Source organism: Lolium perenne, chromosome 1, assembly GCF_019359855.2.
Source record: "Lolium perenne isolate Kyuss_39 chromosome 1, Kyuss_2.0, whole genome shotgun sequence".
Taxonomy (NCBI): Eukaryota; Viridiplantae; Streptophyta; class Magnoliopsida; order Poales; family Poaceae; genus Lolium; species Lolium perenne.
The window spans coordinates 172,213,035-172,235,567 of NC_067244.2; the positions used below are offsets into that span (position 1 = coordinate 172,213,035).

General features: G+C 44.2%; 2 protein-coding genes across 2 annotated transcripts; one reads left to right on the forward strand and one right to left on the reverse strand.

Annotated features, from left to right (window-relative positions):
- Positions 1-3,323: 3,323 nt before the first annotated feature.
- LOC127312753 (UDP-glucuronate:xylan alpha-glucuronosyltransferase 1) lies at positions 3,324-9,149 on the forward strand. The gene is made up of 5 exons (XM_051343303.2): positions 3,324-3,494; positions 4,057-4,187; positions 6,590-6,787; positions 6,904-7,541; positions 7,861-9,149. The coding sequence occupies exons 2-5, from the start codon at positions 4,156-4,158 to the stop codon at positions 8,877-8,879; spliced, it is 1,887 nt and encodes a 628-aa protein (XP_051199263.1). The 5' UTR covers positions 3,324-3,494; positions 4,057-4,155; the 3' UTR covers positions 8,880-9,149.
- Positions 9,150-9,850: 701 nt separating this feature from the next.
- Positions 9,851-15,614, reverse strand: LOC127312754 (protein trichome berefringence-like 7). Its single transcript, XM_051343315.2, has 4 exons — positions 14,345-15,614; positions 12,038-12,196; positions 10,777-11,054; positions 9,851-10,215 (listed from the first exon to the last, which is right to left on the reverse strand). Exons 1-4 carry the CDS (start codon positions 15,193-15,195, stop codon positions 10,193-10,195), a joined length of 1,311 nt encoding a protein of 436 aa, XP_051199275.1. The 5' UTR covers positions 15,196-15,614; the 3' UTR covers positions 9,851-10,192.
- Between the last annotated feature and the right edge of the window lie 6,919 nt (positions 15,615-22,533).

Genomic DNA, 22,533 nt, shown 5'->3' on the forward strand with positions numbered 1-22,533 from the left:
GACCAGACTGTATTGAATACCTCTAATCGGTTGTGTTAATCGTTTAACCCGACTAATTGATCTGGTAGCACAATTACTAGGTATGTTTACGATTAACTACTACACTTGGGTAAAAAAATGCAACAAAAAATCAAGACAGACCACCTGTCCAGCCGCTACCATGCCCATAGAAGTGGATTTGTGAAGCTCCCGCTCTATTCCTACCTCGCCAACTAGTTTCTTTCCGTCGGGAAGAGAAGCATACATATTTGAATGGGTTTCGGGGCTCTAGAGAAGTAGGTCCAGGCACCCATGTTCTATTTCTTTCTTCTATACATGTTTTTTATAAAGGGAATATATTAATATCTAGAGATATCAAATACATACAGTATCTATAACAACGCAGTACCTTAATGGCAATACGGATACACACAACCAAAAAAAAGGAAAAAAAGTTTGCACCAATAATTTATACACATGTGTTTAATTTCTAATTTATGTAGTCTCACCGATTAATAGTTGACCGACTAAATCAGTTAATCACCAAGTTCTGGTTAGTCATTACTCCCAAGCTGACCGAGTAATTAATGATTGCCCATTTTCTTACCATTGGTTGCAAGTGAGGTTTCAAGTGAGATTTTTTTCAGTTGTAACTGGAAAACTAAGAAAAATACTCCAAACGTTAGATTTTCTTCGTGGTTCACGCTAGTCGTGAGTAGATTCTATGACATCATCTCACTGAGAACACAATTAGTTCTTAATCGAACTAGACAAGAATAATAAAACGGGGGTAATTCCATCAACGATGAATGTTTGGAGCACAAAAACTATTGCACACATGCCAATATATATCTGACTTGTCAGAGCTGGGGATGCCCGACCCGATTGAACAATTACCATGTACCGGCTACCCAGTCATGCGGCTACCAGTCGTTCATCCAAGAAAGTAGAAGTGCCCATGCGGTACACGCGCACCACCTATGGTGATAGACTGATAGGCGGGCTGCCTGATTATTTTCTAACAAAGAAACCAACGCCTTTTACAGACATCACATCACATCATTTTACTCAAACGTACAAACATCAGATCGTCGCGCTCAAACGTACAGACATCAAATCAATGGATTCGTATCTACACAGGGCATTCACGCATGTGTGCATGATCGATCATCAGGCCCTGTCGATCATGGACAGCCGCCCACGGCACCCCAGCCGTTTGATCCTCAGCTGCCTAGATCGGGTGGACAGGCTAAAAGTCACTGCAAGTTAAGGACCATACCTGGGGATGGAATAAATTCAAGTTGTGTGTACCACTGTACCTTGCGATTAGCCCTGGATGTCTCATCATGGAGGAAAGTAACAATAACCGGTCCGGTGGCTCCATGCTCCATGCATCCATGCATGTACATGATAGGGAACTTTTAAAACTTGGACCATGTGAGCCTATTTGTGTTGAAACTTAACGATAATTGGACTTGTAAGTTCTTATTTCTTATTAAAAAAAAGATCATGTGCATAGGCATCGAGTAGCAACTTAGTCAAACTTTTTTTCATAAAAAGTTATGACCAAGAGCAGCATGTGTAAATATCAGAAAATGGGAATGCTACGATATAAGTTGAAACTTGAACCTTGCACAAGTAAACTTAGGCTTATTATTTTCATAAATATGCTATGATAACAAAAGAAACTGTATTTTGATATTTTGGCCTTGTCCAAAACAATAACCTTTAGAAGACAAGGACTCAATTCTTTTCGGTTTCCCCGAAAAGTTGCCCTCCCCCAAACTTCCTATCGAAGCCAATCCTCAAATTTGGTTAGGCTTCCAAACTAGTTTCCCGAGCTTCCGGGAGAAGCCCCAACAAAACAGGGCCAAGGTGTTGTGCGATCTAGTGGTTGTCTCGTCTCCTTATTAGTCGTATGTAAGTTTTGTGCTTACTCACCGTCTCGGATGGGAGATGTTGTACACATATTTAATCTTTTCAAAATCAAAATTTGCACAATAGAGCTACTTTTGCAGAGATTAGTTTAAGTAGATACTTATGAGAAGGAAGATTTTTTTCCCTTTATACCCATTAACTCCGAGACGCATAGACTTTAGAGGATCTGAAGAAGTCACAAACGTTGCAACAAAGCTTGGCTAGATTTTGTAGAAGCAATATATGCTTGCACTGAAAAGTGCTCCCTTTGTTCATAAATAGATGTCTAAGATCTAAATCTAGATACATGTAGACACTATTTATGGATGCAGGGAGTATATAAATCAAAGTAAGAGAAACAGGCGTGCAATCTGACGAATTTGGTACGAGTTCAAATATGCCGGATCCAAATAGACATATAACATTACAATCCAAATAAGCCGAACTTAACACTGCTTCTCTTTTTAGGACCGCTCCCCAAAGTGAAGACCGAAATCAAGCAGCACAATTGCACAAAGGTAAACCGGAAACACAAAAGAACAGACACCACGTCAGCCTGTTCTGACACCAAACAGCAGGGGCGATAACCTGGAAACCACCCGCCGGCTTTGGCAAGAGCTCCAGAGCGTCGCGGGGCAGCAACGGCAAGGAAACGGAAATGCCGGAGCCCCACTCCTCATTAACTCCTGATGAAGCTTCACCTGATGGCCCTCCCTGCTTTCACCCTCCACCGCTCCCTGATTTCACATTTCCGGCATGGCCCCGCCCGCCACGGTCGCCGCGATCCCTCGACCGATCGCGGTGCTCCGGCGTCGGGTCGTCAGTCAATTCTGGAATTGTAATGCGTGGATCCCACGGGACTACGGGAGTATCTTGATGTATTTTGGTCTGACAAGTAAAGAAGTTTTCAAAGCCCTGTCATTGTTGTGATCGACAGTAGCGAAGCTAAAAAACTGAATTCTCTGTTTGATTTGCTACCGACAGACCGAGCCAAGATTTTCTACTATCTGGGAAGGAGAATTCTTTGTGCTTTATAACCTAATTTCGGTAGGGAATCGAGCGGAGCCAAAGTCTGGCTCGTAGCCGAATTCTTGGCACCAAATCTGTCTGTTTCAGTTGCTAATTTTCCGCTGTTTACCAACTAAAGAAAAAATCTTACCATCCCGGTAAAACCTCGGTGCCACCGGGGTTAAAACGTGCGCTCGCCGACTAAACCCGTCGTCCTCAGGCACAGCGTAGCAATGGCCACCCTGAAACTTTGGCCTTGACCGGCCGTGGTACGCCCACCCGATTGTTTGATAATAATAATTGAGGATTAGAAAGACGCAATCCGTCGCCATTGCTGCGCTTGCCACTGCGCATCCGCGTCAGCCCCCGCTGGGGATACACTGTGGGATCGCTACCGACTATATAAAAGAGCTTCGCCTCCTCTTGAGCTCTCCCTCATATACACACACCACTCGAGTGGAGTTTTATTGCGTGAGTGCGCTGTCTCTAGAAAGAGGTGAGAGAGATAGAGGCGAGGAGGCGCACCCGTTTCTCGCCTTCCGCCTTCCATCAGCGGCCAATTCGGGTCTCGCCGGCGTTCCATCTAGCGGGTATGGCGTCCGACTCCTTGCCGCCATGGCGAGCCCTTCCTTGCTCGTATTGTTCCCGGCTCTTTCCGCTTGGTCTTCTCGCGCTGGCCATGGTTACCGATGAGTTCTTGGTTCTCGGGAGTTCTTTGCGCCGATGATGGCGCGAGCATTTGTTTGTTTTGATTCGTCCTGGCGATTTCAGTTTTCGTGATGATCAGCGGCAATCTGTTTGTTCCCTCGAAAAGAAAAAAAAATGAAAACAAACACTGCAGATCGATTTGTTTACTGTTATTCCTGATTTTCTAGGCTGGATGTGTCAGGGTCGTCGTGTTTGCATCGGGTCTCCAACTCCAGGGAACCCTCTGCTTTGCTCTTCTTCTTTCTCTCATTTTCTTTTATCTCCGCGCTGTCGGTTCTCTCCCCCATGTCCATCATCAGTCCATGGTGTGTTGATCGGTGCCGCCACTGTTTTCTCCCTCTCCCATCCGTTTTGGTTTTGCTGTACTGCCTCGTGTTTATGTGCCGGTGGCCCGCGCGTTTTACGTGACATTGCCCCTGTGGCGGCCCTTTGTTGTGATTGCAGATGAGAAGCGTCCCGACGGCGGCGGCGGCGGCGTGACCTTCTTCGCTCCTCGGAGAAGAAGAAGAGAGCGGAGGACGAGAACCGACGGAGGAGGGTCCAATGGAGCAGCGCTACCGACCGGCTGGAGCCCCGTAAGATTCCCCTCAATCCCCGCCCCGTTTAACCGAAAAAGTCCTTTCTTTTTCTTCGCTGTATCCCGCGCTTCGACTTGCCCGCCGACGGCGCGCCGCCTGCCGCATTAGATCGACCGGGCCCCGAACTACCGGCGGCAATAGCGAAAGGACCGGCACGACGGTCGACGACCGTGACGTGCCGCTCCCCCGCTTTATTGCCGGTGGTGTAGTGGTTGGCCGCTGCGCGCTTCGCAATCTCGCATTACGGACGATGTTTTCTCACCCAGTCAGTTAGTTGGTTAGTTACTCCAGCCAGTTTTTTCACCATTGGCGTTCTTCCCTCCCCCCTACCGTCGTTTTGACTCCTTGAATTCATGGACGTATCAGCTTCCTCTCTCGAGATAGCCTTTCTGCTATTGGCACGCGTGACGTGTAGGGGATGCTGCGCTTGGCGTGTGCTGCCGGCAGGTAGTGATTTCAGCATCCTTGGGTCATCTCCTGTTCTCCTCCCGTGATGAATGGTAGAGGTAGAACTAAGTCGGCCTGGACTCTGAACTGTCAAAAAAGAAGTCAGCCTGAACACTGAACTTAATTTTTGAACGAGCATTAGACAATAGTGAGGGGCTCATGGAAGAAGATTCCAAATTGTGCACCCTAACTGTACCGAACGGCTAATCATGCTGCGAATTAAAGTCGATCAAGGATTTGTCTGTTAGGTACAAAGTCACCTTAATTTATAGCGATCTTTCAGCTCCTGGAAGATGTGGCTGGAGAATGAAAAAGTACAAGCCCACACAAGGAAAATACTCGGAAATTTTGTCAGTGCTCGTGACCTTAGTTTCTTTGGACTTCTTTTTTGATTGGCAAACATTATTAGTGTGACTCCCTTTCGCATCCAACAATCGGGGATATACTACTGCATTTTCTCCCTTTTAAAAGGGCACACTCTGGACACTTCAATGGGGACATTAACATGTAATTTTTTTGTCCATAAAGTGCTCAAGCCTATCAGCATTCCACTTATTCTGATCTGCAGCACAGGATCAAAGGATGATGTAACAGCACTACCTGTATATAAAACTGCTGCCTGGGCTATCCTGGCGATCTGATTATTAAGGGAAGTTAGGGGCCTGAAAGTGTTGCCTTCTACTACTAGCGTAGCAGTCGTCTCCTTCGGATTGTTTATCGGGACCTTTATGTGAGATTTGGAGTGCTGATGCTTCCTTTTGTGCCTCTACACCTTCTAGTTAAAACACGCGTGCTATCCCCGTGAGAGCTCGCCAGGTGTCCGCTACAAATCCTAGTTAACTGTCCATGATCATTTTTTCGATAAAGTTGAAAGGAAGATCAAAGTTAAAAGGAAGAAAATGACATGTGCCTATGTATTAAAAAGAGGAACATCATTACGAAGAAAATGACATGTACCTATGTATTAAAAAAGAGGAAGATCATTACCTGCCTTGTTAATCAAGAACCAATCAATTGTTTTCATTCGTACGCCAAGCTCAGGAAGAATTTTATTCCTTATTTTCTTCAGTCTGAACTCTGAAGTTCATTTTTGAATGACCGTTAGTGAGGTGGCTCAGTCATGGAAGAAGACTCCAATTTGTGCATCGTAACGGTACCAAACGACCAATCATGCTCTGAATTCAAGTCGATCAAAGATTTGTCAGTTAGGTACAAAGTCACCTTATTGATTAGACCAATAATTTATAGCGGTTCTTTCAGTTCCTGAAAGATGTGGCTGGAGAATGAAATGAAAACGTACAAGTACACACAGACGCCCTTTCACATCCAACAATCGGGTATACTGCATTTTATCCCTTTTAAAAGGGCACACTATGGACACTTCAATGGGACATTAACTTGTATATTTTTGCCCATAAAGTGCCCAAGCCTATCAGCATTCCACTTCTTCTGATTTGTAGCACAAGCTGAAAGGATGATGTAGTGGCACTACCTGTATATAAAACTGCTGCCTAGCCTATCCTGGCGAACTGATTATTAAGGAAAATTAGGGACCTGGAAGTGTTACTTTCTACTAGTGTAGCTTTCGTATCCTTGCGGTTGTTTTGGGGATCCTTTATGCGAGATTTGGAATGCTGATGCTTCCATTTGTGCCTCTAAACCTTCTAGTTAAAACTTCCTAGGTGCGTCCTACAAATCCTAGTTAACTGTCCATGATTACGATGAGAATCAAAGTGAAAAAGGAAGAAAATGACATATACTTATGTCTTAAAAAGGAGGAACATCATAACCTGCCTTGTTAATAAAGAACTAGACGATCATTTTCATTGGTACACCAATCAGGAAAATATATCCTCTATATTTTCTCCTGTTCTAGGCAAGAATAGTTCATTGATTTCCGAATTCTTCTGAGTTGATGTGTACATGACTGAATTTATTACTGCTTTCTGCAGTGACGATACTACCAAGAGAAGGGCCACCAAAAGCAAAAGTTTCAAAGATGTTGAAAACTATGAAGTTCTTGTCCTCGGGAAGAACTGTGGTTGCAAGTTCAAATCTTTGCGCTACCTGCTTATAGCTATTATTTCTGCAACGTTTGTTACCCTCCTAACTCCGACCTTGTACGAGCGCCAACTACAATCCAGTTCTTTGTAAGTATAAATTACTGAAACAGATCTCATTGAACTATCTATGACACGTTAAAAAGAATAATAAATTCTGATGTACACTATGACTATTATCTCATGCAAGTGTATATGGTTTGCAGGTATGTCGACGTTGACTGGATATGGGAAAAAACAATTTCTGATCCACGATATGTATCATCTGTTGATGTTCAGTGGGATGATGTATATTCATCACTGGAAGATCTTAAGGCTGGTAACCAAAAGCTGAAAGTTGGACTCTTGAATTTTAATAGCACTGAGTTCGGCTCTTGGTCGCGGATACTCCCAGAAAGCCATGTTTCAATTATAAGACTAGAGCATGCCAAGGAAAGCATTACTTGGCCTGCCCTATATCCTGAATGGATAGACGAGGAGGAGGATTCTGAGATACCATCCTGTCCATCATTTCCAGAGCCTAATGTCCGAAAAGGTGTATCGTTTGATGTTATTGCTGTGAAACTTCCCTGTACAAGGGTGGCAGGTTGGTCAAGAGATGTTGCGAGGCTCCATTTGCAGCTCTCAGCGGCAAAATTGGCTGTGACCTCTTCAAGAGCCAACCGGAAGGTCCATGTGCTTTTTGTGACGGACTGCTTCCCGATTCCTAATCTCTTCCCATGCAAGAACCTTGTGAAACATGAAGGCAATGCTTGGTTGTATAGGCCTGATTTGAGGGCAATAAAGGAGAAGCTTAGGCTTCCTGTTGGATCGTGTGAGCTCGCCGTTCCACTTAAAGCCAAAGGTTTGTTGCTTTTTACTCAATGTTTAAGCCTATGTTTGTCATCTCAGTACACTAGTTCTTTTCTAAAGTAATTCATATATGCATATCCAGTGACCTAGTAATGTTGCTCTTCGCTAGAGAAATGATACTCCGAACAATTATTTTCTGCAAAAATAGCATCTAATGTTGTCATAGACAAGTTGTACTGAAGAAATAGATATTTCTAGTGATTATTAAGGTCCAGTCTCCAGTTATATATATGGAATTGGCATTGTCCGTTTTACTCGTTTTCTGAATAAAATTTGAATTCAGTAGATAACATGGGTTCTTATGGGTGCAGCAAGACTTTACTCAGTAGATCGAAGAAGAGAAGCGTATGCAACGATACTGCATTCAGCGAGTGAATACGTATGTGGTGCTATCACAGCAGCTCAGAGCATCAGGCAAGCAGGATCAACCAGGGACTTGGTTATCCTTGTTGATGATACCATAAGTAATCATCACCGGAGAGGCTTGGAAGCTGCGGGCTGGAAGGTGAGAATAATCGAGAGAATCAGGAACCCAAAAGCTGAGCGTGATGCCTACAACGAGTGGAACTACAGCAAGTTCAGGTTATGGCAGCTGACTGACTATGACAAGATCATATTCATTGATGCTGACCTCCTCATCTTGAGGAATGTGGATTTCCTGTTTGCGATGCCAGAGATCACTGCAACTGGCAACAATGCGACCCTCTTCAACTCTGGTGTGATGGTCATCGAGCCCTCAAACTGCACGTTCCAGCTACTGATGGAACACATCAACGAGATAACATCGTACAACGGCGGTGACCAAGGGTACCTGAATGAGATATTCACATGGTGGCACCGCATTCCGAAGCAAATGAACTTCCTGAAGCACTTCTGGGAGGGCGACAGTGAGGCGATGAAGGCAAAGAAGACCCAGCTGTTTGGCGCCGACCCGCCGAGTCTCTACGTGCTCCACTACCTAGGCGTGAAGCCATGGCTGTGCTTCAGGGACTATGACTGCAACTGGAACAACCTGATGATGCGTGAGTTCGCGAGCGATGTCGCGCACGACCGGTGGTGGAAGGTGCACGACAAGATGCCTCAGAAGCTTCAGTCCTACTGCCTTCTGAGAACGAGGCAGAAGGCTGGGCTGGAATGGGACCGGAGGCAGGCCCAGAAGGCAAACGTTGAGGACGGCCATTGGCGGCGGAACATCACTGATCCTAGGCTCAAGATATGCTTCGAGAAGTTCTGCTACTGGGAGAGCATGCTGTGGCACTGGGGCGAGACAAACCGGACAAAGAGCACCCCTGTGCTGTCGACACCTACTGTGAGCTTGTCAAGCTCTTGAGCTGTGTAGATAACCCGAGACATATTTATACAGAAAGCTTTATGTATAGCACCATACATGCATAGCAGCAGCTTGTATAGGTAGCTATGCTTAGGTCTTTTCCCATACAAATACAAACCCTGTGTTGCCATCCTGGCTGCGCCCGCGATGGTCAACAAATATTTGGGTTGATTTAGCTAATAAGTTATTTGTGCATGTAAATTCTCTTACTGGGAACACAGAATGTTTTTCACGACAGCAAAGACAATGGTAATGGTATATCAGGTGTGAGATTTTACTTGTCGCTACAGATCGAAGCTTTGACTGAAACATATTCCTTGACCTCTGCTTATCCTCTATTTAACATAGAGATGTCGAAGCTTTGACAAAATCATATTCCTGGGCATTAACTGATTACTACTCATCCATTAATTAATTAAGAAAATTTTGTTGAGTTAACTACTGGAAAACCAGACGAAAACCATGCAAGGAACATGCCCACACGACCACCAACACCACACGAAAACCATACAAGGAACAAGCCCACACGACCACCAACACCACAGGCCACGCCCACTCTCACCACAGGACCAAACCCACTCGAGACCACTCTCGCCGATGGAAATGCCGCCAAAAAAGCCAACCACACAAACACAAAGCAAACGGTGACTCACTCCGCCAAAACTAGCCGGTGGCAGGGCTTTTGCCTGAAACTCCTCTTTGGCAAAACAAAACAAAAAAGCTGCAGATCTGAGCATCAAGCATATGCAACATCATTGGAGCTGAGCCTGCAGCGCATCACGCCCTCCGTATAATATTAGATGTTATTACAATCAATATATGTTGTAAATGTAATAACTTCTTATATTACAGTAGTACTTTCTTACACAAAAATGATTAAGGCGTATCAAGAATTTTAGTACAATAGTACTTGAAACAGTGTAGAAAAATGCATATTATGTACATAATACAGCAATGAATTTTTTTGCGGCTTATCATGAAAAAGAACATATTTTTATACATCGTGTGAAGTGAACTGTCAGTATTACATACATGTAGAAACACATGTTTTGACAACGTATAAATTGAATTTGTAAGAAGCATGCAACAAAGTGTGATGCTTTTTTACCATGGACAATCTGAAGAAGAGAAGATACAAAATCTACATCTCAGAATGAACACATCACCTTGTACAAGAGAGAAAAGAATGCAGGATCCTGTTAACCACCTATGATAGCTATTTCCAGGGCTTCGGTTGCTCCTCTATAGCTGACAAAATCGCAAGATGGATATGTAGGTGCGGAAGAAAAGAAAATAGAGTATAGAGTCAGCAGTCACCCCGCCATATTTCGCCAACCTGAGAATTTAAGACATTAAGAAATGTTAGCTCAACACATAATATCAATGAACACATTCAACTGGGAAATTGGACAATAAAAATAGTAGTTTTTAACACTTAAAAGAATTTCAAACCACATTGTTACTGACATTGTACGGTAGTATGCCAACTCAGTCGCATCAGTACAACTTAATGATCAAGCTGTGAATTCTGGTAGACTATAAGTTAACTTAACAAAGGATAGAATCAATAAGAGCTATTTGGTCTATTTGAATTCTTTCATTAGATTATCATGGGGTCAACTGTAACATTCTACACCATCTGCTTTGAGTAAGTATGAATTCTCTGTTCATGTGACGCATCGTAGTTGTGTACAACTACCAAACATTTATGCATTACATATCAAGTTTCGAAAAGTTATATCAATGCAAATGCAAGGATGGGAAAGGGGATAAACTGGACCCTACACACTGCAAGAGCATTTTTTTTGTATGTAAAGAATTATCTAACCGCTGACTTCATTTCATTACTAGTATTCAAAGAAATGAAGACACACATTGGCGTAAAAAATGAACTCACCATTTGTAAAAAGGTACGCAAATACAAGTTCATTCCAAGCATCAGGAACTCCAGGGAGACACCAATGACTGCAATCAAGTATAGTAGGAGGATAACTCCATGCCCCAACATGAGCATCAGTTCTGAAGGCTCCCATCAAAGTTACATTTAAAACATTAACGGGAACTTTCATGCTGGCGACAACATCAGCAAGTATATCGCCAAGTTCACTCTTGTCATTTCCTTTGGCCTCAGGTGAAGGCTTTTCTGTTACTTCACATATCGTTTGGTTTAAATCGCTGATATGAAATAGGTTTCGTTAGTTCTTACAAAGAAGATACATCATAGCAAGGAAAGAATTATAAGAACAGAAGAAACGAACTTAGTATTTTGCAAGACACGTTCAGCTACTTCAAATGAAGTGGTGTAAAACAGATAGTGAACCCAATGGCATAGACACAATTTGATACTGGAACGTAAACATATGTACAGCTCAGAATTGTTAGTGAACTGTGCAGATATGCGACGTCTCCCCCTTGCTCCGGAATAAACGTAATGTCATTAAAAAGAGATTCTTCATTTGATTTAATGAAGTGTAAGAAGAAATTCAGAGGTAACTGTTAAGCTGTAGCTAAATTTTCATTCCAAATCTTACATGTTTCCCGCATAAATTCAAGAAACAATGTCTGTATCCACATTGCATAGTAGAGTGTATATTTGAAATTGGACACGGAGGTGGGATCCAGTGAAATAAAGTTATTATATATGCCTTGGTGGAGCTGGAAGCAATGTCTGTATCTACATTGCATAGTAGAGTGTATATTTGAAATTGGACAGATGATATATGAAATGCATGTTGGTCAAATGGATAGGTTATCAACAAAAAAATGCAAAATGATAGCATAATAATTAAATCAGTGCAATTACTCATCTCCTTACTGTTCAAGTGTGGGCATAGCAACTAATAGGATTTAATTTACATGTGATTTACATAATGTGGACCTAGCAGTGTTCAGATGCAGATATCGATTGTTATCTAAATTTTACATCTCATAAAAAAATTGTTCGCCATCATATATCACTATATCAGGCAATCATAAATGATCTCTATCCTTACTTTCAAACTATTATGAAAATTACAGAATTTTTCACATATTTTCTTATGATTAAACTGCATGCATAGTACACTACATCTATATATCACTTCCAGTTAAACTGGCAAAGCATGAATTAAAGTAGGCTGTACACAAGAGAAGAGCTCTGTAGTGTGTTATAAACACACCTCCAATGTGATGGCTCATACGTGCGGAAAAACACATGTGTTCGGTTTAAATCAACTCTTCTTTCCACCCAAGAAGCCCAAGTTTGCAGTGCCATCCTGAACGCAACATCAATGGTTGTACCTAGTTTGAGAGCACGTCCAGCCTGAAAATAGCAACCCCTGTTGGGAAGAAAAAATCAGATCAAAATAGGATATCTTTGAAGTTGGACTCAACTCAGATATGCATGAATATGTAACATTTAAAGGGGCAAAAAGGATGTATCAGTTGTCAATGATTTCATGTTAGAACAAGAAAATACTAAGATTTGGTAATTTAATTATGATCTTTCTCAAATATCACAGAACTATGTAACCCACTATTATCACAGAGAAGCTAACCACCAATTTGAAAAAGAAAACCATGCTGGATGGAAGACATGTAACATCCAGCAAATAGCATCTGTTAAGTCATCAGCAAATCATTGTCAATTAGCAATAAGATCATATAAGGTCCAGCTTAACCAATGACACGCCCATGCCTATGAGTAGGAAGATTGGTAGTGCAGGCATGACTGTTTCGCAGCTTTATACTCAACTTGGCATAAAAGGAACTAGTGAAGGACGGTAAGGTACAAATGTTGAGGAACTGCAGAGGGATGAAGGAAGGGTCTAACAACTGCTGGACCTAACACAACAAATTTCCCATATCCTTACTGTTCCTCTTTGGTTCATCCTCTCTGACTTATTCCCATAATCATCCCATCCCAGTATCAAATGCTGTTCATATCTCTGTGTAAGCATATACATTTGAATTGAGGTGCATAGGAACGAGATGGTGAGTTAGCCTCAAGCTTGCTGTTGTTGCTTTGTGCTCGTTTTACTTATTTTTTAAGTTGACACCGGAAAGAAGTGGTAAAAAACCCATTAGTCTGTTACCTAAAATTATTTTTAGATAGGATTGTTTCAGGAATTGCCCCTGCGGAGGAGAAAGGGTTCCAGGCTCGCCATCAATCCTAGTTGTTGTATCAAAATATGAAGAGGAAGGCGGATTGGATCATGCCAGCGATAAATCCCCTTCAAGAAAGTGAATTAAATGTTTATCCTTTCAAACTTCATCTCATATGCTGGGGACTGCAGATATATATTTGTTTGCAACCTGACTAGGAAAAAAACAGGTAGCTAAGCATCCAGTTATCTAAAACTAACTCAGCCAAAATAGGCAATCTATTGTGATGCCAAATGGAGCCTTAGAGCATATAAATACTTAAAATCAGTGATACCAGAGAAACAGAGACTATGTCTATTCCCACTGTTTTTTTTTTTCAATTCAACCAATTACATATACACACATGAAATGCAATGCTAACGGAAAACACACATATAAAAAACTAGTGAAGGGCAGGTATGACTGTTTCGCAGCTTGGCATAAAAGAAACTAGTGAATTTCGGTAACTTAAAAAAGTTGAGGAACTGCAGGGGGGAGAGGAAAGGGTCTAACGACTGGTGGACTTAGCACAGTCTGGGACTTGTAATTTTAGGTGCATAATAAGAATGACTAATTACAAATTTTTCCCTACCCTTGCTATTCTTCTTTGGTTCTTCCTCTTGACAAATTCCGATTGCTCTCTGCCTTATTCACATAACTCATCCCCTCCCACGTACAAATATATGTTTGATTTGAGGAGTATAGAAAGGAGAAGCTGAGTTCTGCTCAAGCTTGTGGTTGTTGTTTTGTTCTCGTTTTACTTACTTTCTAACAGTGGCGGGCTGGCAGCACCAGGCCTTCAAGCCTGTGATGTAATTTTGAATCTGCGATGTCAAATACATGTGTTCATACAAGTTTTATGATATTTTTTACATGATTTATACTTGTATACAAAGGATTTGCCAAAAACATGTGTGGTCAATTGACCACACCGCTCACAATGTGGCTTCGCCACTGCTTTTTAAGTTGATATCGCACAGAATTTGTGAAAAAAACCCTATTAATCTGCTACGTAAAACTGAATTAAATGGCTATCCTCTAAAACTTCACCTCATATGGTCTGGAATGCAACTTGAATAAGAAAAACACAGGTGACCAAACATCCAGCTATGTAAAACCAACTGAAGCAAAATACGCAATCTACGGTGATGCTGAATGGAGCCTTAGAGCTTACAAATACTTAAAATTGGTGATATCATCGAAACAGAGCTTATGTTACCTTCCTTTCAATACAACCAATTACATATACACACATGAAATGCGATGCTAATGGAAAACACACACATATATGATGGTTAATACTACAAAATGAGCATATAGCAAAACAAAGGAAAAGAGCTTACGTGTTGAACAATTTGGTGGGAGTCCACCAGTGGCCGGTGTTGAAGATGAGAACATCGGCATTGGCCCATTTCCGGCTAATGTTATCCATCTTGTCGAGCCTCAACGTGGATTTGACCCTCTTGGGGGAATGCTTCGGCGGAGGGCTCTGCTGGACGAGGAAGACGGAGCGGAAGAACTCAACCGTGAGGTCGAAGGCGTCGAACCTGACCCCGAGGAAGCGAATGACCTTGGTGATCTGGTTGCCGTTGACCTCGTACACGCTCGTGGGGTCGTCGACCCCGGGCATGAGCATGCAGATGAAGGACTCCCACTGCGTGCGGCTCATGGAGTCGCCGACGAAGACGACCCGCCTCCCGCGCAGCCGCTCGAGCGCCGCCCGCGCCGCGAAGCGCGGCACGTCGCAGCCGCGCGGCCGCCAGCGCCAGCGGAGGTAGGCGGTGTCGGGCCGCCCGTTGGCCAGGCAGTCGAAGCCGCGCTCCGCGAAGGCGCACTCGGAGCTGTTGTAGAGCGGGTAGGTCGGGGCCGGGACCCAGCGGCCGTCGAACACGTCGCAGGTCTCGGGGCGGTGGTGGGGGTGGGGGGAGGTGGAGGTGGTGGAGAAGGCGGTTACGGCTTGCCCCCGCGCTGGGTCGTGGCGGAACGCGTAGAGGTAGAGCAAGCAGGAGAGCGCGAGCGCCGCGGAGGCGAGGCAGAAGGCGCGCGCGGCCCGGTCGAGGGACGGGTTTGAGGAAGAGGCCGCCCACCACCTGCGCTGCGATGACGACACCCGCGGGCTCACGGGTAGGGTGCCGCCGCCGCCGCCGGCCCTCTGCGCGACGCGCCCCGAGCCGCTCCGGCTGGTGCTCACCATCTCGCGGCCCCCGCCAGATCTCCCATCCCGCGGGGTCCGCCAAATCGGCCCGCCTCGCCGGAGCGGAATCGCGCGGAGGAGGCCGCGCCGCGTCGCGACACGATGCTGCGGCAGAGCTCTCGACGCGCGCGCGCAGGCGGTGTCTGGGGTTTGACTCTGGCGAGCTGTATGAAGCGCGCTCACGGCGGCACGGCGCCGGGGCGCGGCGAGGGGGAGGCGGTTGCTGGCGCGCGCGCGCGGCAGGTAGGGACTGGGGGAGGGGCGGTGGCGATCTGCGGAACGGGGGGGCGGCCGCCGTCACTGCGTTGTGGGGCTTTGGAGCCCGGCTGGCCCGCCTGGCCGGGAGCGAAGTGGAGATGCAGGTAGGACGCTGGGTGGTGGCGCCGTGCGGAATACCGGGGGCGTCCTTGCGGGACGAACACTCGACTCGAATTGCCAGGTTTACAAGTAAAGTTCTTCGGTGCCAATTATTGTTCGTTTCGTTTTCGTTTCCATTTTCTGCGCCGAAGATTTCCTACTTTCATGATCTGAGCGGTACGGCCAACCGCCTAGAGACGAGAAAAGGTGTAAACAAAGGGAATGGAGGCTGCCACCTACTACCAGACTGTGATACTGCCACGATTCTCCATCACAGTACGGTAGTAGCAAACATCTGAGATGTGTTGCGTTGCTTGCTGGAGCTGGATGGATAGAATATTTTAGAGATGTCAATCGGAACTTTTGCTACTACACTAAATTAGCAACTGGGTAGCTGTCTGACTTTTATCGCCCCTTGCGGGTCTCTCTGATTCAGGTGAAACATACTACCAGCTATTTTTTCTCTTTTTTTTTGAACAGGGAAGGTCCCGAAGGGACGAGAAGCTCCATTAATCGGTGGGCACAATTACAAGCAGGACCTTGGCTTTAGTGGTAATAGCACAGGAGTCCTGAAAAATTACAAAAAGGACCTCAGAAAGAAAAATAAAAAAGCAATTAAGTCCTTCTTCTCCACCGCATCGCTGAATCAAACTCAGACCACGGTCGCTGGCGACGACGTCGGGGACTACGCCACTTGGTTCCCCACCAAGATGGATCACCGCGATGAGCTTGCAGATCTTCCACCACAGCCCTAAGGCGTGGAGGAAGTTGACACTCCCCGGAGCAGGAACTGTCGAGGAACGGCGAGGCCCCCTTGGCCAAAGAAAGCGGCGGCGGAAGTCGCCGGCGCTTGGGATCCGCCGCAGACCGAGCTTCAAGGCATCCCAGTGCTGTCGTGGCTCTGATTTCTACATCTCCTCTCCGCTAGATCTCCCCTCGCCACCACGACCGTCCAGAGGAAGAAGAGAGGAGGGATGCAGCGAATCAAGGCTTAGAACAGCCCGCCTTCTTGCTGGCTTGGGCGAACATGAACCGCAGCACCACCTCCCCTCGCCTCCATGGCCGGCCGGAGAGGGTGTTGCAGCTCGGTACGCCGTCGCCGAAACAGCCGCTGCTGTGTAAGCCCAGATCCCCCGCCACCTCGGTCGGCCAGAGAGGGGAACACAGCAGAACCAGGTTGTACCTGCAAGAGAGAGCAACCAGCGATTTTATTCGACCGTGCAGTGGTCTCCGCCGCCGATCCTAGCTCCGGCCAAGGGAGCAGAATCAAGGCGAGGAAGAACCCTAGCCTCCAGATCTCGCCGAACCAATCCGGAGCTGCACCTAAACTAACACAACTACTGGCAAGATGCCAAAACCTAACCCTAATATCTACAGAGAGAAGCCCGGCGCCTCCCCTCCGCCTCCCTCGGACTGCATCGCCGGCGAGGTTGATACGTCCAAAACGTATCCACTTTCCCGAACACTTTTGCTATTGTTTTGCCTCTAATTTGTGTATTTTGGATGCAACTAACACGGACTAACGCTGTTTTCAGCAGAACTGTTCTGGTGTCTCGTTTTTGTGCAGAAATCCAACTTTCAGGAAAAACCTCGGAATTTATACAGAAGGCCCTATTTTCCCAGAAGACTCACGGAGCCAGAAGGGCAAGTCGGGTGGAGGCCCGAGGGCCCCACACCCTAGGGCGGCGCGGCCCAGGAGGGGGGCGCGCGGCCCTAGCGTGTGGCCCCCTCGGTCGGCCTCCGACGCCCTCCTTCGGACTACTTATCGGCCTCGACCTAAAAACGCACGAAGAGAAGTCGAAGTCGCCAGAAACCCTCCAGAACGCCGCCACATCGCGAAACTCCGTCTCGGGAGCCAGAAGTCTCCGTTCTGGCACTCCGCCGGGACGGGGAATTGGAGGAGATCATCGCCGCCATCACCACCGACGCCTCTTCATCAACCAGCCATGTTTCCCCCATCCATGTGTGAGTAATTTCCCCGCTGTAGGCCGAAGGGGATGGTAGGGATTGGATGAGATTGGTCATGTAATAGTGTAAGATTGTTAGGGCATAGTGCCTAGTGTCCGTAATTGGTACTTTGATGATATTGTTGCAACTTGTTATGCTTAATGCTTGTCACTAGGGCCCGAGTGCCATGATCTCAGATCTGAACATGTTATTATTTCATCATGATATTCATTGTTTATGGTCTTACCTGCAAGTTGTATACACATGTCGCTGTCCGGAACCAATGGCCCCGAAGTGACAGAAATCGGGACAACCGGAGGGGATGGTAGTGATGTGAGGATCACATGTGTTCACGGAGTGTTAATGCTTTGCTCCGGTACTCTATTAAAAGGAGTACCTTAATATCCAGTAGATTCCCTTGAGGCCCGGCTGCCACCGGCTGGTAGGACAAAAGATGTTGTGCAAGTTTCTCATTGCGAGCACGTACGACTATAATTGGAACACATGCCTATTGATTGCTTTGTACTTAGACACCGTTTTATTATTATCTGCAAATGCCCTGCTTGATTGTTACATGAGTTTCTCTCATCCATGCAACGCCCGTTATCCGTCCCCGTGCCTACAGTATTTTAATCCTGCTGTTTACTATAATCACTACTGCTGTCTCTGTTACCTTGCTGTTGTTATTTCACTACTGCTACTGCTATAAAACTGTTACTACTGATAAACTCTTGCGAGCAAGTCTGTTTCAGTGTGCTGAATTGACAACTCCGCTGTTAAGGCTTTCAAGTATTCTTTGTCTCCCCTTGTGTCGAATCAATAAATTGGGTTTTACTACCCGCGAAGACTGCTGCGATCCCCTATACTTGTGGGTCATCAAGACTGTTTTCTGGCGCCGTTGCCGGGGAGCATAGCTTTATTTGGAAGTTCACTTGGATTAATATTGTTCGCTGCAAATTCTCCATCATGGGTAAATCTCGCGATCCTAAAGTCGCCATATTACCATCCACTACAAGAAAAGGTACAACTCTGAGTACCTCTGCTGCTCTTGATTCACCATCTGTGATTGATAAACTTGTTTCACCACCACATGCTTCACATGCTGGTACTTCTGCTGAATCTGAAAACTCTCATAATATTGATAATATTTCTGCTGTGCTTGATGATAGTGGTTCATTGGGATCCTTTCTAGATGCTACAATTGCTAGGTCTAGACAAATTGAAAATGCTGAAACTCCTGATGCTACTACACCTGTTAGTTCACCTGAACTTGATTATTCTAGTGATGATCCCGATGAAGATTATGTGGAGCTTAATGATGATCTTATTAATAGATGCAATGCTATCACGATGCAAGTAAAATTAAAAAGTTTCTCACACAATATACTGTTAGATATAAGTTATCTCCTGATCCTAAATTTGCCACATCTCCTATATGCATTAAGGATAAAGATTATGATTTTTCTCTTGATCTATCTCATATAGCTATTGTAGAGAAAGCACCTTTTTGTGGTACTGAAAAAGAAAGTGTTGTAGAACACATGATTGAACTTTCTTCTATGAGTAGTTTGTTTTCTGATGATATCAAGATGCGTACTTACTTTGTCGCTAAAATTTTTCCTTTCTCATTAAAGGATGATGCTAAAACTTGGTATAATAATTTGCCTCCTGGTTCTATTAAAAATCCAACTGATTTGCGTGATGTTTTCTTTCGAAAATACTTTCCTGCTAGTGCTCAACATATTGCTTTACAGAGAATTTATAGATTTGACCAGGGAGATGAAGAGAAATTGCCTGAGGCTTGGGCAAGATTTTGTTCTCTTATCAGAGCTCGACCTGGACATGATTTAGAAAAGAATGATCTACTTGATATATTTTATAGTGGACTAACCATTGAGTCTAGGGCATATTTGGATAGTTGTGCTGGTTGTGTTTTCAGGAAAAGAACTCTGCACGAAGTTTGAAGAATTATTGGCTAAAATAGTAGGAATCATGATGATTGGACTACGCCTGAACCAATTCCAACGCCAATATTGAAGAAGAGGAGTTTAATTAAATTGAATGATGAAGATATGAGGGAAGCCAAGAAGTCTCTCAAGGAGAAAGGTATTAAATCTGAAGATGTGAAGAATCTACCTCCCATAGAAGATATATGTGAGCTAATTCCCCCTTCATCCATGATTGAGGTAAACTCCCTTCAGCGCTTTACTAGGGAAGATATTCCGTATTCAAAACCTCCTGCGCAATGCTTAGATGAGTTTGATAATTATATTGTTAAGCAAGAAAATTTTAATATGAGAGTAGAGAATCATCTAATGGAAAATTCTCAAGCTATTAGCAATTTGCATGATATTGTGGAGAGAACCTCCAATGATGTTAAGATGCTTGTTAAACATTTTCAAATGGTTCAAACTCAAATTGATCAACTCACTAAAGTGCAAAATGACTTAGTACAAAATAATTCTAAAGAGAAACATGCTTATGAAGTAACAACTAGAGGTGGTGTCTCTACCCAGGACCCTCTATATCCTGAAGGGCATCCCAAAAGAATTGAACAAGATTCTCAACGCATTGAATCTAGTGCTCCTTCTAAGAAAAAGAAGAAGAAACATAGAAATGTTGTAGAATCCTCTGAACCTGTTAATGATCCTAATAGTATTTCTATTTCCGATGCTGAAACTGAAAGTGGTAATGAACATGATAAAGATAATGATAAGAATGATGTTTCTGATAAAGAAGAAGTTGAAGATGAACCTGAAAAGCAAGATAAAAATAAAAAGTATACTAAAGAAGATTTTATTGCTAAGAAACATGGTAATGAAAGGGAACCTTGGGTGCAAAAGCAAATGCCTTTTCCTGCTAAGAAACTAAAATCAAAGGAAGAAGAACACTATAATAAATTTTGTGATTGGATGAAACCTTTATTCTTGCAAATCCCTTTGACTGATGCTATTAAATTGCCTCCTTATTCAAAGTATATGAAAGATATTGTTACTAACAAAAGGAAAATCCCCAATGAGGAAATTTCCACTATGCTTGCTAATTACTCTTTCAATGGCAAAGTTCCAAAGAAGTTGGGCGACCCAGGTATACCTACTATTCCTTGTTCTATTAAGAATAATTATGTTAAAACTGCTCTATGTGACTTGGGAGCTGGTGTTAGTGTTATACCTTTTTCTCTTTATAAGAGACTTTACTTAGATAAGTTGATACCTACTGATATATCTTTGCAAATGGCTGATAAATCTACTGCTATTCCTGTTGGTATATGCGAGGATGTTCCTGTTCAAGTTTCTAATAACTGCTTGATATTAACTGATTTTGTTGTGTTGGAAATGCCTGAAGATGATAATATGTCTATTATTCTTGGGAGACCTTTTCTTAACACCGCAGGGGCTGTTATTGATTGCAATAAAGGAAAGGTTACTTTCAATGTTGATGATAAGGAGCACACCGTCTATTTCCCCAAGAGGATTGAAAAGGCATGCGGAGTTAACACTATTTCTAATGTGAGAACTATCAAGGTGGGAACTATTGATTGTCCAATATATGAGCCTAAAGAAGAATATCAAACTCTTGTGATTGGATCCATATCAATACAATACAAGGTAACATGATTGATTTGAGGTTTATTTCTTCTTATGCTGTGTAAAATTTATTTGGTGGCAAGACTTGATCAACCTTGTTAACAAATACTTTTTATATGCATAGAGGAGGTAAACAACATTTCTTTCTTCCTCCACTTGCTCTAGTTGCTGTAGCACTTTTATTTTGCAAAGTTCCTTAGTCATTTAGAGATTTCAAAATTTTTCCTGGCCAGTAATAATAAACTTAATACCCAGAAATGTGCATTTTTCAAAGTTTTCAAAAATTCACAAAAATTATACCGTTGGTCCTATTTTTCGACGAGGCACCTCGAAGTACCTGGGGATGACCAGTGGGGCACCCCAGGGTGGCACCCCACATGCTGGCGCGGCCAGCAAGGGGGGCGCGCCACCCTGGTGTGTGGGCCCCCCTTTACCCCACTTTAGCATCTCTTCCTCCCACACTCTTCTCTCTCCCGAAAAAATCAACACCAGCTTCCTCTCACTCGTGTTTTTGCTCAAGAACTCCAGATTTCTCGATCTCTTTGCTCAGCCCAGATTTCTGTCTGAAATTTGGCACATTTGCTCTTCGGTATGTGACTCCTCCAATCATCCAAGTAGAATTTTGTTTGGTGGAGTATATCTTGAATATTTTGCTGCTGTAGGTAACATGTTTACTGAGCTTGCATGCTTGTTCTAAGTGGTAGAAACTAGTTTTGATGCATGATTAGTACTCTAGCAAGTTCCTATGGTAGTTTCCCTTGATTATATGTCACCAAATCAAGTTTTATATTGTTTGTTGAAAAATTTCAGAAAATGGAAGGGAGTAGGCACCAACTCAACCAACAAGAATTGGAGGTGCAACAGGTCATGAGAGTTCACCGAGAAGAAGGAGTATACCCCGCTTACTACCTGATACGTCTCCGACGTATCGATAATTTCTTATGTTCCATGCCACATTATTGATGTTATCTACATGTTTTATGCACACTTTATGTCATATTCGTGCATTTTCTGGAACTAACCTATTAACAAGATGCCGAAGTGCCGATTCTTTGTTTTCTGCTATTTTTGGTTTCAGAAATCCTAGTAACGAAATATTCTCGGAATTGGACGAAATCAACGCCCAGGGTCCTATTTTGCCACGAAGCTTCCAGAAGTCCGAAGAGGAGACGAAGTGGGGCCGCGCCGCCCTGTGGTGTGGGGCCCTCGTGCCGCCTCCTGACCTGCCCTTCCGCCTAATTAAAGCCTCCGTTGCGAAACCCCCAGTACCGAGAGCCACGATACGGAAAACCTTCCAGAGACGCCGCCGCCGCCGATCCCATCTCGGGGGATCCAGGAGATCGCCTTCGGCACCCTGCCGGAGAGGGGAATCATCTCCCGGAGGACTCTACGCCGCCATGGTCGCCTCCGGAGTGATGTGTGAGTAGTCTACCCCTGGACTATGGGT